The following is a 20,206-nucleotide window of genomic DNA, read 5'->3' on the forward strand; positions in this document are numbered from 1 at the left end:
TGTGTGTTTTCCTTTAAAGAAAAATTCTATTTTCTCTATATCCACACTATCTTCCACAATTACAGAAGTAGGGTAATTTTGTTCCATTAATGGAGGTATGGAACATTCCCCAGCCAGTTTTCCCTTCCTCTCGTACTTACATTGTTACTTGGCCAAATAATCAGTCAATGACTAGGAGTTTAACTTGGGTTTCTTGGCAGGAAATCTCAGGATTTTAAATGCAGGTTACCCTGGAAGTGTTTTTTCAAATTTAATTGTCCACGGTCACACACATTCATAATCAACCATTTGAATTTCCCCAAACGATAATGTTTAAAACAAAAACAGAAAATGAAGAGTCATACGGGCTCAAAACGTTAACTGTTTCTCTCTTCACAGATGCTGCCAGACCCACTGAGTTTTTCCAGCATTTTCTGTTTTTCTTTCAGAATTCCCACATCTGCAGTATTTTGCTTTTATGATAATGTTTAAATACTGCCAAAACCTTTGCTCCTTAGAGCACAGTGGATATTAATCTAGAATGTGTTGAATGCCACACAGTTTAAAGCCACATTATAAGCTTCTCACTCAAACTGCAGCAATAAAGGCTACTTAAAAATAAAACTCCTTTGTCTTGTGGGATAGGATGGGTTCCACCCTTTTCTCCCACAATGATTTTCTTCACCTGCTAGAGATAGTGCTCTGCAATATGACAAGATATTTCTACTAAAAGCCTAGCCAAGGATCAGCGCATTTCATTAACGGGGGAGTGTCTGCAACTACTTAAGTGAGATCCAATGACTGTCTGGCGACCTGCTGATGCACATCGCCTGCAGTTCCCCACACAAAGAATTTCTGATCACACCCATGCAGTCTGGGTGATAAATAGTAGAATCAACCATGGCACCTCTGCACACCTCTTAGCAGCTGTTTCAAAAGTAGCACAAATCAAGGGTGTGGAAATTGGCAGGGTTATGGAGTGGTGCTGTTAGTGAGGAATCAAAGGCAGCAAAAGGAAAATCCTTTCTTAATGTCAAGTGTCAGTTCCTTCATGCCTCAACACAAATAAAAGCACACTCACCTCCTGTTCCATGTTCCCATGCAATCGCAGAAACAGCATCTTACAAGCTGAGAAAGGTAACTGTTTGAACTCCATACTGCCGGAAAATGGAGTAAGGACATTTGTGAAAAGGGTGTAGTGAAATTCCACAGACTCACAACTGGAGAAAAATATGATCATTTTCTGTTTCTTTTCAAACTGTAAAGAATAGAAAGAATTATCAGATGTGTGGCAGAGTCCGAAGTAAAAGTAGCTCCTATTAAATCATTCACAATTGATATGAGAGGAGAAGCTGCACAAGGACATGCCATAACGAATGGTCTTTTGTTCTTAGGAGGACAACCTTGGAATTGAGTCTTCGTTTAGTCTGGGTCAAACAGGACAAAATGAATGAAATGCAAGACAATATTTCCCTTTTTAATGCCCACCCCCCAGCTGATTTCAAATTCCCAAACTGTCGTGGTGGAATCTGAACTCTAAACCATTAGTCCAAGCCTCTGACTCACTACTCCAGTAACATAACTACTACAGTAATACTACTGTATTCAGAGTAATTTCTTACTTTGCATTTTTGGAGTATGAATGCTGAAAGCGTAACCAGTCGCAGTTTGCTGGGAACCATCACCATAAACTGTTGAAGTTGCTCTGGAATAGAATAGCATTCCGAATCTTCTTTGATGTCTTCTTGCTTCGTCTTCATTCCTTTTGTCACAAATGCAGGTTTCGACTCGTTTGTTTCTGTGACATATATATTGGCTGGCTCTTTTAAACTGATCCCAGCTAAACGATTCACTCCTGAGGTAGAAACATAGCACATTTAGAGATATTTCAAAAGAAAATGTACAGTTATGTTATCCTTGTTTTAGGTTACCTGTGATATGCAATTTCATTAATGCTGCTAAATATTATTCTTGAATGGAGTGCTAGAAGGCCAAAGAGTGACTTGGGGTGCCTGAAAAAAGATCCTAAAAACCCAAGCAACCAATAAGCTTCATTCTAATCAGCCTTCATTTAAAAAAAAATTCATTAATTTTAACATTAAACTTTTAAAACCAGAGTCGTATGACATTTTAAACAGATTTCACTGTACTCTACTATCGGTGTGTTCCACAATGGCAATAAGTGGAACATACAACAGTGGAAAAGACTCTGCAGCCCATCTGATCTGTCCCATAGACTGAAATCTATTTTTATTTATTTAGGGGACATGGATGTTGCTAACAATGCCAGCATTTGCCGCTGAGAATGTGGAGGAAATGAACCTTCTTCTTGAACTGTTGCAAACTATGTGGTGACGGTATCCTGTAATGCTGTTAGATAGATATTTCCACGATTTTGATCCATCAACCATGAAATTCATAACTTGCCAGATTCAAATTTAAAGTAGTCCTGGGACTAAAGATAGCATCGGAGGCTGATATTTTAATAGCTGTATAACAACATAACAGAAACACCCTTTAAAAAAAAAAAATATTTATTCACCAGGAACCAAAGCCTCACCATCTGTTAGGGTGGCAGAGAGGAGAACGTTTTGCCTTTTCTCATGTGCTGCATTTAGAGCATTCAGTATCACAGTGATATCTTTCTCAAAACCCAGGTCCAGCAATCTGTTCACAGAAAAAAAGTCACAAATACTGTTATTGATAAGAATTATTATTGAGGTCTCACTAAGATATTAAATGATTTAATGTTAGATTGACCATAATTGTACTCTTGAACACCAGTCATTAGTTAAGACTGCAAGTAAGATCTAGAAATTCAAAGCATCACGAGTGAAAGTTAGTTTGCAACTGACTCAGTTCACTTAACATAATTAAGTTACTCCACACCCCCACCACAAAAATACTTTACAGTCCATCACAACAAACTTGAGAAAAGTATAATATAGAGACATCTAGTGGTCGTAAAACATTACTGCAAAAGTGTAATGGAAACCTTAATTTTCGCTGCAATGTTCTACTGTAGCAAACATTAGCAGGTAGATTATTCCTGCCATCTCTTAACTTCATAGTTAAAGATATTCAGGTGCTGCTTCCAAATCTAAGAACAACTTGATAAATCTCCACAAGGATAACATCAGGTTTTTTAACCGCCATTTCAGATAAGGAATCGAGAATAATGGTGATGAGAGAGAATTTGAAACCCAATTTTGGTTTAACATAGGAACCCAAACCTCACTCAGCCATAAGTTAGAAAATTCTTGCCCATCTTAAATGAAAAAAAAACACATGCATTTACGTAGTGTCTTTCTCGACCTCAGGATGCACCCAAGTATTTCACATAATTCTTTTCATTCTTTCATGGAACGTGGGTATCGCTTGCTAGGCCAGCTTTATATTGCCTACTCCTAATTGCCCTTGAGGTGGTCGTGGTGAGCCACCTTCCTGAACCGCTGCAGTCCATGCTGAAATACTTTTGAAGTGCGGTCACTGTTGTAATCAGCATCACTAAAAACAGATTGAGTGATAAATATTACCGAAGGCACCAGTATAACTCCCCTACATTTCTTTGCAACAGTGCCAGGAGTCATTTCTGTTCACTTGAGAGAGCACGAGATGTTGTTAATGTCCCATCTGAAAGAAGGCACCATCAACAGTACTGTACTGGAACGTCAGTCTGGATTTTTGTGCTCAAGTCTCTGGAGTGGGATTTGAGCTCATAACCTTTTTACTCAGAGGTGAGAATGCTACTCACTGAGCCATTGCTAATGCAGTAACTATAGGTACATACACACTTACCTGTCAGCTTCGTCAACAACAAACCATTGTACACGGGCAAAACAAATATTCTTTGTGTTCTTTATATGATCCACTAATCGCCCTGGAGTTGATATAAGAATATTTATACCTTTACGTAATCTGGAATATGAAAATATGAATCTTACAATTTTGAATTTATATAGCCTCAAACCTCTTGCAGCACAGCACATACAGTGAATTACTTTAAACCGCATTGACAGTTACATAGGCAAAAGCAGCAACTATTTTGTATGGCAAAAATCCTACAAAATACAATGAAAATAACAAGTTCATCTTTTTTGAGTGCTATTGAGGGAGGAATATTGAGGAGGATGTGGGGAGAATTATTTGATTTTCTTCAAATAGCACTATAGGATCTTTAATATCCATCTGGATCTCTGGAACTGGCAGAGTTGGGGTTTAACATTGCATCCGAAGGGTGGCACCTTTAATACTGTAGTCTCTAAGTACTGCATAGAATTTTTAGGCTCAAGTCTAGGAATTTGCCTTGAACTCAATCTTTAACTTCAAGAAGTGGGTCCAGTTGGCATTACACCTCCTATAAATAAAAATGCAACAATACTCTTGACACAGGAACGTGCAACAATTTCATGTTACATGTGTACACCTACACTTCAACATTGTTACGACCAGGTGAGAAAGGGTGAACTGGCTCCCCTCTATCCAACTTCTTTAGTTGGTTACAACAAAGGTTTAAGTTTCTTTTTTACAAGGATATGCCTTTTCCAAATCAGAATGTATTTAACTATTTAAGCTGTAAGCGATAAGAAGCCAATCAAAACAAATTTTCTTGAGTCAAAGAAAGAGCAAATTTATTAAACACTAAATCACAGAAAAATAATAAAAACATGTTGCCAAGCATTCGGCCTTCATGCAGTCATTAGGGCCCAGACACACATACACACGCAGGCACACACACACACACATCAGAAAAAAGGGGGCTAGAGTCCAATTAAAAAAACTTAAAGGAATATACAGTTAAGTGTCCTTGAGGTGTAGGTTTTAAACGTTGCAGCCGAATTAGGTTAGCTGGTTGCTTGGATGCAGACACAGAGGTGGAAGATGTTGCAATTATTACGAGGTCTCGCTGGTAGGTTTCTGGTAGAGTTAGCTTCTCAAACAGGGCGAAATGTTTATTCCAAAAGAGGGAGGGAGGGAGAGAGCGAGCGAGCAAGACCTCAGCTTGTTTCCCCTTGTGGAGACTTTCTGGACATCACTTGCGTCACTTGCAATCTCTCTCTCATGGCTGGTAGCCTTGCCTTACAATACTTCACTATTGCATATTTCCAAGATGTTTTGGGTGGGTCTGTCTGTGGCAGCCGTTATTTCATTATCCAGTACTTTGCCTTTTAATGTCTCTTTCGAGTGTGGATGGGTATCTGGATCATAGGGAAAGTTTCTCTATTTACACTCCTCTCAGGGGGATTTGTTGGTTTCTCACCTTCACCTTGGAATGTGGCCTTGCATTTTTAAGCAGTTTGCTCTGTCGTAGCTTAAATGGCAAAATTTCCAGTCAGTTGAATGTTGAAAAATCATATTTTCAAAACTAAAGGGGCATAGCCTTCTAACAACATATATAAAACTTATTCTCCCACGTTTAACTCATTCATAAAGAAGCCATTTACTTCCATAAGTGAGCACTTCTCTACATGGAAAACTTATCTCCAAAATGCCAATAAACCCTCGATTTGTTCTTTTTAAGTCCGTGGTAGTTTTCTCTAATTACATTAGGTTGCAAATCTTGATGCTCTAGTCTCATTCCAACACACCTCACAAGGTCAACAATTTTGCTCATTGAATGGTGTACTATTGTGAATGCCCAATAAGAGTAAGAAATGAGTCTCAACAGAAGATTGCGACCCCATACCAGCTGTCCCATGGCAGGGCTGAAATACACAAAGCATTATTAACAGAGGTGAGATCTCATGCATTTCTTATAACTACTCTGTTGTTGTGTCTTTAATTCTAAACATCTCTACTTCTGATATATTTTTTAATAACTGCCAATCAAGGACATGAGTAAGATGTGAAAATTGTTAACTAATGAGTTGAAACGCACTAGTTAGTGTTAGAATCATACAGTAAAGGAGGTGGCCATTTGGCCTGTTGTGCCTGTGCTGGTTCTTTGAAAGAGCTATCCAATTAGTCACAATATCTATGAAACAGAATCAGAAAACTGGGCTTTATTCAGCATGCTCATGTTCATTTGGTTTTCTCTATTCACTTCACTGATCAAGCTGGGAGTACCTGGCTTTCTCGGATTTTCGTTTCTCTCCTCCCATCAGCATTCCTGGCACAATCCATGTAAATGGCTATCAAGTAAAAAGAAAACAATGTAACTGCTCAATTAAGAAGCCAGATAAGAGCATGAAATGTACAATATGTTTTTGTCCACTTCACTGGCACTGGTTTTATCAATAGTGGCATAGAGTACAATAATAAAGGAATAATGATAAATTTGTACAGACATTGGTTAATCCATAGTTAATGTGTGCCGAATTAAGGAAAAATCATTAACCTCACAGGGCATACTGTGTAGATTCACTATGAATATGCTAGGGATAGGCAAGTTATGAAAAAAGACAAGCTACTAGGAGTATTTCCACTGGAGGAGCAAAGGCTAAGGTGGAGATTTAATAGAAGTTTTTCAAATTATGAAAGGTTTTGATAGAGTGAATAGGGAAAGACCATGTCCTCTATTGGGGAGGCGGCAATGAAGGAGCAACAAATTAAAATTGTCACTGAGCATCTGGAGAGAAGTTAGAAGAAATTTATTTAGTGTGAAGGTTGTTGAGCACAGAATCTTTGCTACAAGGAATGACTGACTATTGCATCATTTAAGGGAAAGCTTGATCAATAGTTGCAGTAGAGGAATATACAAAGTTAATGGGAAAATGGAGGGCAGTGAGATTAGTTTTGAATTGCTTTAGAAAAGAGCTAGCAGAGGCATGACTGGCTGAATGGCCTCTTGTGCTCTAAACTTCTATGGTTCTAGGTTTCTAAATTCTGTTACCTCTCCACACCCCAACACTTATCTCCGCTTTTGAGGGCATTGATTCTTGCTAGTATAGGGTTCCAAACACTGCAGAGGCTACTCACCAGTGTCTGTTCCTCACACGAGAACCTAGACAGTGAGTGGTACAGGTGTCACCAGGTGCTACAGCCGATTTCAACACAGAAATTTTCCTTTCAGGATGTTGGGAAATGATGATGCCTGGCCTTTATTTTCCAGCTTAACTCAAGGTGGAGGGCACTAAAGCAAATTAGCAGGGGGAGAGGAACCAGTAAGTGGCGGAAGGAAGAAATTAGATCAGGGACCAGGGGATAAGATTGATTAGTTGCAGACAATAATCGCTACCTGGGATTTTGAAGTGTTTGCATTAACAGACATGGTTCAAGCAAGGCCAGAAATGCATTCTTAATAGTTACCAAGTATTCAGGAAGGAAAGAGAAAGAAAAGAGGACGGAAGGTGGCAGTACTGATTAAGGATGATGTTAAAGTTCTAAATGGAAAGGATATACCAGAAGGTTCTAGGATTGTATGTAATTGGCTTGAGTTAAGGAATGGGTAAAATGTTTCTTTTTTAAAATAAAGTTCCAAACAGAGAAAAGAAGTAGATAAGCAAATCTGTCATGGTGTGTTTAAAAAAAAAGCAATAATAGCAGAAGACTTAATTACTCAAATATGGACAGGAAGAAACATAGCTTCGAAACATAGAAACTAGGAGCAGGAGTAGGCCACTCGGCCCTTCGAGCCTGCTCCATCTTTCATTACGATCATGGCTGATCATCCAACTCAATAGCCTGCTCCCGCTTTCTCCCCATACCCTTTGATCCCTTTCGTCTCAAGAGCTATATCTAACTCCTTCTTGAAAGCATACAATGTTTTGGTCTCAATTGCTTTGTGGTAACGAATTCCACAGGCTCATCACTCTCTGGGTGAAGAAATTTATCCTCATCTCAGTCCTAAATGGTATACCCCATATCCTCAGACTGTGACCCCTGCTTCTGGACTCACCCACCATCGGGAACATCCTACCTGCATCTACCCTGTCTAGTCCTGTTAGAATTTTATAGGTTTATATGAGATTCCCCCCTCATTCTTCTGAACCCGTGAATATAATCCTAATCGACTCAATCTCTCCTCATATGCCAGTCCCACCATCCCAGGAATCAGTCGGTAAACCTTTGCTGCACTCCCTTTAAAGCAAGTACGTCCTTCCTCAGATAAGGAGACCAAAACTGCACACAATATTCCAGGTGTAATCTCACCAAGGTCCTGTACAATTGCAGCAACACATCCCTGTTCCTGTACTTGAATCCTCTGGCTATGAAGGCCAACATACCATTTGCCTTCTTTACCACCTGCTGCACCTGCATGCTTACCTTCAGCGACTGGTGTACAAGGACACTCAGGTCTCATTGCACATTCCCTTCTCTCAATTTATAGCCATTCAGATAATAATCTGCCTTCCTGTTTTTGCTACCAAAATGGATAACCTCACATTTATCCACATTATACTGCATCTGCCATGCATTTGCTCACTCTCTCAGCTTGTCCAAATCACCCTGAAGCATCTCTGCATCCTCCTCACAGCTCACCCTCCCACCCAGCTTTGTGTCATCTGCAAATTTGGAGATATTACATTTAATTCCCTCATCTAAATCATTAATATATATTGTGAATAACTGGGGTCCCAGCACCGATCCCTGCGATACCCCACTAGTCAGTGCCTACCATTTGGAAAAAGACCTGTTGATTCCTACTCTTTGTTTCCTGCTTGCCAACCAGTTTTCTATCCATCTCAATATTCTACGCCCAATCCCATGTGCTTTAGGATAGGGAAGGGAAGAAATTTTTGATATGTGCACATGAGAACTTCTTCGATCAATACATTGTCAATCCAACAAGGAAGAAAGCAAATGTTGGATCTGTTTCTTGGAAATGAAATAGGGCAAATTAAGTCTGTTATAGTAGGATGTAATCCAGTTAACAATGGCCACAACGAAATAAAAACAGAAAATGCTGGAAAAACTCAGCAGGTCTAACAGCAACTGTGGAGAGAGAAACAGAGTTAACGTTTCAAGTCTGAGCTCTGAAGAAGGGTCGGTCATACGGACTCGAAACGTTAACTCTGTTTCTCTCTCCACAGATGCTGTCAGGCCTACTGAGTTTTTCCAGCATTTTCCCTTTTTATCTCAGATTTCCAGCATCCTCAGTATTTTGCTTTTATCTTAGTGGCCACAAGGTTTAAAGTGATTATGGAAAGAGGCCAGAAAATATCAAAGGTAAAAATGCTCAACTGAAGAACAGCTAAGAAGGGATCAAGCACACGTAAATTGGAAAAGGCATTTTGCACAATAAAGTAGTAATGGAGCAATGGAGTGCATTCAGGGAAGACAAGGTTCAACTACAAACAAGACATATTCCGTTGAAAGGAAAAAGTTGAACATTCAAAGCTGATATGCCCTGGATGACAAAAGCAATAAAAGTTAAAATAAAACAGAAAAAGGAGGCTTTTAAACAAATGTCAGGAGCAAGATTCAGTTAATAACCAGGAAGATTATGAGAAACCTCAGAAAGAATTGAAAAAGTTAATACAGGAGTCAAAGGGGTTCAGGAGAAAAGATCAGGCAACATTAAACTGAACCCCAAAATATTTTATAACATTTGGTGTTAGCTAAGGGAAAAGTTGGGGCTTATTAAGGGCCCAAAGTGAAATCTTCACATAGAGATACTAGACATGGCTAAAGTATTAAATGAGTACTTTGCATCTGTCTTCACAAAGCAAGTGGAAGATGTGAAGATTACACTAAGAGAAAAGGGAAGTTATGGACTGGATAGTAATAGAGAAGATATGCTAAAAATATTAGCATCACAGCCAAGTTATTAAGTCCCTGGCCAAGATGGAATGCATCCCAGGTTGCTGAAAGTAGCAGAGGTAGAAATAGAAAAGGCATTGGTCACAATCTTTCGATCCTCATTGAATACAGGAGTGCTGCTGAAGGGTTACTATTGTTATACCACTATTCAAAAAAAAAGGGGGAGAGGGGTAAACCAGGAAACTATAGGCCAGTCAGCTTTAATATCGATGGTGGGGAAGTGATTGGGAACCATTATTGGGGACAACAGTAACTGTCATTTGGAAAAGGCAAATCATATCCGACTAACTTTATTGATTTTGATGATGAGGCAGGAGAGAAGACTGATCAAGTAGTGCAGCAGATGCTGTATATATAGACTTTCAGAAGGCATTTGACAAAGTGCCACATGGGTTTATTAAGATGGAAACCAATGGAATTAAGTAAAACGTAAGAGTGTGCATCAAAATTGGTCCAATGACTGAAATAAGGGGTGAAGGTGGATGGATATTTTTCAGTTGGGAGGCGGTCTGCAATGGTGTTCCTCATAAATGACCTAGACTCAGGCATAGGGAGCAGTGTTATAAAGTTTGCAGATGATGTGAAACTTAGTAAAGTAGCATATAATGATGAGGGCAGTTATGGATTTAAGATGACATAGACAGGATGGTGACAATCGGCAGAAGCATGGCAGATGGAGTTCAATGCAGGAAAGTGTGAAGTGATACATTTCAAGGGCTATAATGGAAAGGCAGTGCGCTATAAACAGCACAATTTGGAAAGTGTAGATGAGCAGAAAGTTCTTGGTGGCCATATACACGAATCCTTAAAAGATGGCACAGCAAGTTGACCAGGTGTTTGAAAAAGCATATGGCTTAACTTGGATTTATAAATAATAGGAATAAACTATAAAAACTGAGATCATTCTAGGACTTCATAAATCACTGGTTAGGCCTCTGCTGGAGTATTGTAGACAATTCTGGGCACCACACTTCAGGAAAAAAATGTAGTAAAAGGTAGAGAGGATGTTTACAGTATGTTATTAAGGATGAGAAGCTTCAGTTGTGGTGAAACATTCGAATTGTTCTCCTCGTTACAGAGCAAGTTAAGAGGTGACCTAATAGAGGTCTTCAAAATGATGGAAAGTTTTGAGGAGCAGAAAGAGAAAAAATATTCCCTCTAGCAAATGGGTCAACAACGAGAGGTCATATATTCAAAATCATTGACAAAAGATCTAGAGGAAAATGAGAAGAATTCTTTTCACTCAAGAGAGTTGGGATCCGGAATGCTCTACCTGTAAAGGTAGTGGGGAAGCTAAATCCATAAATAGAAGGGGGTGCTGGGCAGGTACTTGAGGATGAGGATTATGGACAAAAAGCAGGGATGTGGGACTAAGCATGGTTGGTCTTTTAAAGTGCCAGCACAGGCACAATGGGCCGAATGGTCTCCTTTTATGCTGTAAACTTCTATGATGCTAATAATGCCCCAATTACTGCCTTGGTTGAAAACAGCCAAGCTAAATAGCCCATGGATCAAACTTGAAACTTTTCTGGCCTGTCTGGCTAAGTACCACATTGGTTAGTATATTTATCTATTAAACCATTGGGGGATATGCAATTGTTCTGAATGTCACACTGATATCGGACAATGACCAGTAGGGGTCAAGGGTCAAAGCAATAATACAAGAGAGTCAGTATTAAATTATATCTCTCTTTGAATATTAGTGTTTAATACAATTATGATGGCGCCATCCTCTGTGGCTGTTTCTACGAATTATTGTTTCCATAATGCTTTTCATGGGTACTAAGAACAACCTTATTCCATCAACAAATGCATTGCCGATTAAGAAGATAAATGAAGATAAATTACAACGTGATGATTATAGAAAGAAAATGCAAAGATACACATGGGCAGATTTTCTGTCTATTAAGTACCTTTGGGGGTGATTCGCCTGTACCACCAACCAATGATACTTCACAGATGGGGCTGAATTCAAAAGCAGTCAGCTTACAGTCTTTAATAAAACTTTAAAAATAAATCTGTGGAGATGGGCTTAGTATGGAGATAGATGGAGAGAAATAACCTACAACATGCATCTGAATGACAAATGAGTCCCTTTTCTCAGTCCATCCTCACCCTGGTACTTTTTAAAATCTTAACTGCCACATAACTAGTTCGCGGTATGTCATGTTTTGAAGAAAATTTCCAACAAAGTCAACCTTGAAAGGCATATTATGCATATATTAGCTCTCATTCCTGATAAAATTCGCTTACCTTGATCAATTTCTGAATGGTATCAAAGCTTTGCAGGGCCAGCTGACAAGGAGAGTAGATAAAATATTAATGTTTTATTTCTCCAAATTTGCAAATTACATCCTATTTTTCTTTAATGTATGCATATTTGCTCTTAATGAGTATTGGATATCAAATGATTTTCCATGTGTTACCCAGTTACAGTATAAGTTGTTCTGAGTTAGCACACCATCCTTCTGGGAGAACACATGGCAGAACATGAACAACTCCTCTTCCTGCTGGCTGTGAAGTCAACTCCTGTGGGTGAGAACTCACAGCTCAAAACTGCCCAGTATTTGACATTAATTGGCAACTTCCCTCAGGCAGATACAAGAAGTGGAACAGTTCACACTCGTTCATTAGGGTGCTGTTCAGAGGTTAGTATTTGAGTTTACCGCTGGCTAGTGTAAAGCCAACTTTGCCATACAGTCGATGCACGTTCTACCTCATCTGGTAGTGCTTGATGTAGAGCGAAAATAACAAATATGTAAAAGTATTGCATTCTCAAGTAAATTTAAATACAAACTATTTGTAACTGTTACACTTTTTGTTGCAAATAGCGTACCTCTCTTGTTGGAATGATGACTATAGCATATGGTCCATCACTGCGCTATGAAACAAAATCAAAGGAGAAAATATTTCATGGATAAAGTATTATAATTTTCCCATTATAATTTCCCCACAAGTAGTATCTTTTGGCGGTGAATTACACAAGTTAACTTCCTTCCATACAACCAGCTCCATTATACTCATCAAGTGTTACAAGATACAATACATGATTCATCATCATGTGCTATTTCAGCTCTTTTCACATGAGCTGCCTTCAGAAGCTTCTGAAGATCAAATGGCAGGACCAAATAACAGACACTGAGATGCTCACCTGAGCTGGCAGGCCAAGCATCCATACCATATTGTGATAGTCACAACTGAGTTGGGCTGGTCATGTGTCAGGCATTCTGGCTACATGCTCACCAAAGCAGATCTGAGAGTTTGAGTCTGGGGTGTGCTCTTATAGCAGTCAGAGCAAGTGCTACAAGGACAGAAACTTGCCCAGGATCACAGCACTTAACGCAACCAAATCAAAAACAGTGTGGCCTCCTTTGAAGGTAAGCACATATCAGAGGCAGAGAAAATGCAAGGAGAGGAAATCCCAAGCCACAAACTTGTCAATCATCTGTGGTATCCTGTCCTATCTATAGCAGGACCTTCCAGGTGCAGACTGGCCTTAGCTGTCGCCTACGTACCCACTGGAATCCTACTAAATACTCTAGAAGATGAACATGATAACCTTTGCCTCAAAGGATGAACAAGGCAAGATTTCAGCTCATCCTGCAGGGCTAGTGATTGGGAAGTGATAATTGTAGTCTGGCTGATCCAAAACATGTCACTTTGGGTCAAACACATAGGTAGGCACAAGATTGGATTGATGTCACATTAGGAGGAGATCAGGGCAAGAGTGGCCAGAGCACAGAGGTCAGGATGGACACGGAAGCGGAACTGTCTTGGATCTCAGTTTATAATTCGAGGGGAAGGAAAGGGGAGATTTTGTTGACAATAATAGAGACGTAGAGCATGTCAGGACATAGTCGCTGGGAAGAAAAAAAGAGGGAAAGACATTAAAATTAATTTCAAAAGAGAATAAAAGTAAACTGTGGATATTTAAAAAACTGCTGCAAGAAGTGTTCTGGGGATTTAGCTGAATCCGAATGGTCAGTGCTGTCATATGGATCAATCACAGGGCAGATTCATATCAGTGACAGGATCACACAGACATACTTTTGGGATAGATCGTTTCATTGTCTTTACAGAACAAGAGGTGACAATTTTCAATTAAAGCCCTAAATGGGCACAAAGTTGAAGAGTAGCTGCTTTGCCCCCAGATTTGAACAGGCACGAGGCTTATGCCATTTGAGACCCTGGCCTCACTAACATGCCTTCAGTGAGCCGAGTATTAGCTGGAGGGCCTCAAACATTCCTTCGTTGATCAACAACTTTATTGTACTTTTTCAGTTCGCTGCTCACGATATGGTTGGTATTCTTCAACATTAGGAATACCAAATGCAGATTGCGCAATCACTTTGCTGAACACCTCAGTTTAGTCCGCAAGCACGACCAAGATTTTGGTTGCTTGCCATTTTAATTCTCCGCCCTCTTTCCACTCTGGCCTTGACCTCTTGTACTGTTCTGATGATGCCTGATCTTTCAGTTAGTCACTCCAGAGCCTCAGGACTCAGAGCTCAACAATTTCAGATCATAATCCATTGCTTCTAATTTTTCAGACACTGTTGCGAGTAATGGTTCTACTTTGACAGCTCTTCTTGATCCATCTTTTTTAAAAAACATCCCATTAACATCCCCTTTTGCCTTGTCTCTTCATCCGTTTTGTAATTTAAGCACTCCTGCCTTCCCTTTTGTTCTTTCCTCCCCACCCCCTTTCCCAGCACCTTTATTTGCTTGAAACCTGCCACACCTGTAACACTTTACAGTTCTGATGGTCTCAGAGCTGAAATGTTGCCCGTTTCATTCTCCATAGGTACGGCTTGATCTGCTGAGTATTTTCGGCATGGTATTTTGCCTGTTTGTCACAGGTTTAACTTCCAGAATTTTCCCTGGATTTTAGAAGATACATTCTGTAACCAATTAGAGCCCTATCACACCTCACATAAAAATGAAGATGTCGTGTAACAGTTAGCACTCAAAAATTTACTGATCACCAGACAGGTACAACCTACCTGGATTTTCGGTTGAACAGACTGCAAGGACTGGACCAGAGGGACACCATATGCTAATGTTTTGCCTGCATATAAACAACAAAGTGAGATTGGACAAGTGACAATCTGTTTCCCCTTTGTAATAATTAATTGCTGTTACACACTAATTAACCAAAACCTATAATTATTGATTTAGATTTTTTAGTTGAACCGATGCAGTTCAATCATCTTTTTAAAGGCAAGATTTATTGAGTTTTTTTAAATTAAAAAGAGATACATATGTGGGTAATCATACTAGAGTTGCTTAATTGACATTTTTTGTTAATCTTCTATGATTTGCTAGTACCTCTCAGCAGCAAGAACAAATTGTAGTGACCTGTTGAACTAGGCAATAGGTCACTGAAAAGACTATGGCAATGTCAGATGACATGTCTGGGGGCCTTCATCCCACTAATAATGCAGGATTTTCTTAATCATGTAGCACAGTGTAAATTGTTCAAGATTCTCAAATTGTTATTTATATAAAATTGTTCATCCACATTTTAAAGTCCCTAAGATCAACCAAGAGTAGATACACAATGAACATATGAATAGTCTGCAATGTTATGTTGGTTCTTTCTACTTTTGACTTTCAATAATCCTGCATTATATTTAAACAAATGTACTCCAGATGACATTCAGCGTGCTTACTATTTACAACGCTGTCTTTATTTTTATTCTAGTAACAAAATATCCTGATATTCAATGAAAGACATGCATACAACAAAGGGTATAATTTTATAATAAATTTTAAATAAGCTTGTGAATTCAATGTTAGTTTTGACAACAAATGAAACATTAGTAACATTACTACATGCTAATAAAATCTCAGTAACATAGCTAACAGCAACAGCCAATGAAGGGATAATGCTCAGCTCTTTCAGAGGATTTCTAAAGTCTTATAATTCTTCACAGAGACAACCTTCTTTTTATCTTAGTCTTATTGACTTATTTTCTTACTTCAGCTGTTTGTAGCTATCTTTTGTATACATAAGATAATTAAACAAAAAATTTACATCAAGTACCTGAGCCAGTCTGTGATTGTACCAGAGCATCCTTCCCATCAAGCAGTATTGGAATTGCTTGCTTCTGAATGCTTCAGGGAAAAGAAAACAAGCTGATTATGAAGGATTATTGTTTTTAAAATCAACCTAATGGAATAAATATTCTTCCTTCAGATTTAAGTTATAGTTATAATGCTTTTGTATGAAACCAAAATCTTTTGCACTGCAAGTATAAATCTATGTCTCCTTCTATGCAAGTTTATCCAATACCAATCTGTTATCAGATCAGCCATGATCTTATTAAATGGCGGAACAGGCTCGTGGGGCCAAACAGCCTACTCCTTCTCCTTGTTCATATGTTATTCTTAGGCTAGCATTAGATTTCGCTAAAGGAATACAACTGGATTATTTATTTAAGGTGAGCCTCCAGAAACAAACACAAAGGTTGATTCAGTTGAACTGAAAAAGGACATGAAGTCCATGGGTTACATCAATTGAGCATTGACAAGAATCCCCATTACTATAAAACCTTTAAATGGTACATTTTTTTAAACCATGGTTATCAAAGAAACTAAGGGTTCTGGGTCCTACCTGGTCATACTAGAGAGCTTGAGGACATTGTGGAGTGTAGAGACCTGAATAATAAGGCAGAAAAAGAATCTTTGATCAAACAGGATGATGCATTTTGCAAGGAATCTAAATTAAAATGATCCTCTATCCTGCAGTCCACAAACCGATTATGACTCATCACTAAATGCAAGCCTCCTTACACAGTAGCTTTCGTAAATTAGTTGTACCTGAGCTGCTTGTCAATAAGCCTGAAGAAATACACACAACAGTTTAAAATCAGTCCACAGGCTAGTTATATTAACAGACCAGTTACTTACTTTCTACCTCAATATTTATCAAATCTGATCTAGGATGAGACTGATATTCAGGTAACCTGTCCATTTCATTTCAATTCATATATTTCCCCCCACTATTTTCTGCTAAAAAAATAGAAATCAAATCTCAAAATTAGAATTACAGTTGTCAGCATATGTCCAGTACCAAATCATTAAGTACCCTCACAGATAACAAACAGTCCAACTTTAGCCCATTATTTCTGAGTTTCGTGGTGAAATAACGAAAGGCAAATAAACCGTCCACCTACCAGGTGTGGATGGAGATTGAGCTCATTAAAAGAGTTAGTTGTAAAAACCTTTTCCTTCAATGTTTTTATAGTCTGTCTGAGAATAAAAATCAGAACAATGAGAAAATTAGAAAAAAACTTGTAAAGATAAAAATTTTCACACAATAATCGTGAAAGGTAAATGATTCCCTAGTAGCTGGCTTTAAATGATGAATCCAATTTACTTTATTACAAATATACCTTCAGATTAACTATATACTGGAACTATTGTACATTCCCATTTTATTCACTGTATTATCTTCTCTGCCAGGGAGAATTAACAGGGTTAGAAGAAAACCAAAAGAAAATAGCAAAAATAAACTCTTCCCTTCTCTTGTGAAGGTGTTTACTCATATTGGAGTGTGTTTCCATGAGTACCAGTAGCCCTCTAGTGCCTGTCCAATGATCTTTCATCATGTGGACTATATAAACATCTCCTGTTCCGGTAATAGGGGGTAGACAATTCAATATCAGAAATCACAAGCAAGCACAACTTTGTTCTCACAAATCCAATTTCCACCCTTCTCAGTTTCACATGGTCCATCTCTGACTCTTTCCTTTCCTTCCTTGATTTCTCTGTCTCCATTTCTGGCGATAGTCTATCAACTAATATTCATTACAAGCCCACTGGCTCTCACAGCTATCTTGACTACATTTCTTCACACCCTGCACCCTGTAAGGACTCCGTTCTACTCTCCCAGTTCCTTTATCTTCTTTGCATCTGTTCTGATGAAGCAACCTTCCACAACAGCGCCTCTGAGATGTCCTTTTTTTCCCCACAATTGAGGAACACGCCCCCAACCACCCTGCACTGTGGTTGACAGATCCCTCGACTGTGTCAGCCACATTCCCTACACTTCTGCTCTCACCCCTTTCCCTCCCTCCCAGAATCACAATAGGGTCCCCTTGTCCTCACCTTCCACCCCACCAGCTTCAGTATTCAACGGGCCATTTTCTGCCATGGATGCTTTGGTATGTTCTATTCTACTTTCCAGCTTAAAAAAGCAAAGATGAAGAGCTGTTTCAAAAAGAAATCCCTATTTAATGTTCAGCTCCTACCTAGGTATTTTTGGGATCTCAGGGTTGTGTCTAAACAAAGAGGAGGTTTTCACAGGAGCCACTTCCTTCTCTTCTTTTTCCACTGGATCTTCCTTGATTTTCCTTCTCTTTGGAGCCAGGCTGGGTAACCGTTCACCTGAAGACAGTTTCTGGGCATTCTTGTATTTTCTTTTTGTAGTAGGAATTTTTTGATTTGGTTGCTTTAAAGAGGGAGGGTCACCTCTAGAGCTGCCCTGTAATCGACGACTCCCTCCATTGGGCTGTGCCTGTTGCTGAAAGCAGTAGCGAAAACATAAAAGCTTTGAGATAAAACACAATGAGAGCAAAGAAAAAGTTTTGTATTTTCACATGCTCAGCACACCTCACTCCTCTCCTGCAACTCTGTGGACATCATGAACCTTTTTGGATTGACAGGGTTGCTTTATTACATTATATCAAAAGGACATGACTAGAAATTTAAAAAAAATCAATATTTCTGACAGCAAGAACTGTATCAACTGAATCATTGAAGGATGTGCTACAAATACAAAGTTTATAAGATTGTCATGTTTTGGGACTGGGCCTGTCTTTTTAATTTAGGGTAAAACGGAGGAATAAAGGGGATTTATCTGACCTCTTCTGAATTCTGCCATTGGTTTACTGGGAAGAAGATGCAAGATATTTGCACCTGTAGAAAATGGCAAAAGCACCTGTGATGGCTGTGGGTAGACTGTTAATCTCCAGGTCTCACAGGGAGGTGTTAAGAATGTCAGGTTTTTTTTTTAAATGGTTCAGCTTTAAACTATCCATTTAATTGCAAAATTAAGTGGATTTGGGGAGCTTTACAGGATAATTAGCATTTCTACCTGGATACAAGGCCGATGTGATTCACATTGCCAAGGGATGGGTTTAGGAAGGAAGAGTCAATAGAAAAGTCTCTATTGTTCACTATGCAGAAATCAGGTGGGAGCTCACATCCGGATTGAAGAGACCAAGTTTGTGTGGATTTAAATGAGACTGGAAGATTTGCCTATCTTGGGCTAGAGGGTGGAATCTCCAAGGTAAAACTCACTGCAAAAGTCAGTTTGGAGATTAGAAGTTATCCAGTTGGAAAACGAACAATGAAGCAAGCCATCAGGAGCTGAGAATAGCTTTGGATTGGTTCCTGGAGAATGAAGTATCCACTTAAGTGACAGAATAAAGCATAACCATGCAGGAGAATTTTCAGTCATTTTAAAAGTTAAATGGGGGTCTACTCTGTAGCTTAGAGTATAAGTTGCCCACTGAATAGTGTTTATGCAATGTTGGTTTTAGTTTGCTAATTTATCACAGTAAAGTCTTAAAACTTGAAATCTTCTTGTGTGATCCTTCCAGTCAGTCACTGGAAATGTAATTATCTTTTTAAAAGTTATCAGTCTCTACAAAGGACATAACAAATGTCATGATAATGCAGAGGCAGCTTTATATTGCGTATGATTAGTGATACTTGGCCTGGAGAACTCAATGCAGTTATCAAGGCCATTCTTTAAAAAAAAAACTATCTTTACCTGAAAGGTCAACCATTTTAATACCATTCCTAATCAAAAGAAAATAATTGTTCTGGTGATACAAGTGACACTGTCAAAGATGCATTTAATGCTCATCCTAGCTGACCTAAGAAGGTGATGGGCACATTTATTCTCATTTCCTGTTGCTCAGACCAAGAAAAAGGTGGTTGGTTAGTGCACTTAAGAGGGCATTAAAAGCCAATTGCTTTTGGGGATTAGTCATATACAGACTGGATAGGGGTGGAAGATTCCCTTCATTGAAGGATGTTGATGGAACATAGAGTTTTTATGTTAACCTGGCAACTTTCATGTTGTGGTTTCTGGTGGTGGCCCACAAATTACTAGATTTATTGAATTTAATTTCACAATTTGCCATGTTGGGATTTTAACTCTTAAGCTCCTGGGTTCAGTACCATAACCACTACACAACCAAACCAAACTTCACAAAGGCTAATTAAGGGATTGCTTACCACTCTCTCTCCAAAGACACTATATCTACCAAATTAGTGATTGATACTTTCTTAGCTGGTACAAAATATGCTCTACATGGCTGGTTGTCACTCTTGGGTATGCATTTCAATATTGCATTATTAGGTCAGATCCCCAATCATGTAAAATGTTAAGCTTGTCCTTCATTATTCCATTTTCCTTCATATAAGTTAGGAAGTTTTTTTCTGATTATTTAACAATAACTTGTGCCAATATAGTGGTGCAAAATGAAGAGTAAATTATAACAACGATGAT

The 20,206-nt window shown here is 38.8% G+C and overlaps 1 protein-coding gene across 2 annotated transcripts in view; it reads right to left on the minus strand.

Moving 5' to 3' along the window:
• The window catches only part of ddx31 (DEAD (Asp-Glu-Ala-Asp) box polypeptide 31), an 82,790-nt gene that overhangs the window by 60,278 nt on the left and 2,306 nt on the right, over window positions 1–20,206 (minus strand). For both annotated transcript variants that reach the window (XR_005943835.1, XM_041193984.1), the window contains exons 2-13: window positions 17,937–18,208; window positions 16,860–16,935; window positions 16,298–16,341; window positions 15,728–15,798; window positions 14,685–14,749; window positions 12,518–12,562; window positions 11,935–11,976; window positions 6,046–6,110; window positions 3,778–3,897; window positions 2,540–2,646; window positions 1,602–1,834; window positions 1,061–1,237 (exon numbers count right to left, since the gene is read on the minus strand). Coding sequence is in view for 1 of the 2 variants with exons in the window: in XM_041193984.1 (XP_041049918.1) it covers window positions 1,061–1,237; window positions 1,602–1,834; window positions 2,540–2,646; window positions 3,778–3,897; window positions 6,046–6,110; window positions 11,935–11,976; window positions 12,518–12,562; window positions 14,685–14,749; window positions 15,728–15,798; window positions 16,298–16,341; window positions 16,860–16,935; window positions 17,937–18,208 (1,317 nt within the window). In the remaining variant the exon portion in view is untranslated. The remainder of the gene's footprint in view (window positions 1–1,060; window positions 1,238–1,601; window positions 1,835–2,539; window positions 2,647–3,777; window positions 3,898–6,045; window positions 6,111–11,934; window positions 11,977–12,517; window positions 12,563–14,684; window positions 14,750–15,727; window positions 15,799–16,297; window positions 16,342–16,859; window positions 16,936–17,936; window positions 18,209–20,206) is intronic.

Source organism: Carcharodon carcharias, chromosome 8, assembly GCF_017639515.1.
Source record: "Carcharodon carcharias isolate sCarCar2 chromosome 8, sCarCar2.pri, whole genome shotgun sequence".
Classification (NCBI taxonomy): Eukaryota; Metazoa; Chordata; class Chondrichthyes; order Lamniformes; family Lamnidae; genus Carcharodon; species Carcharodon carcharias.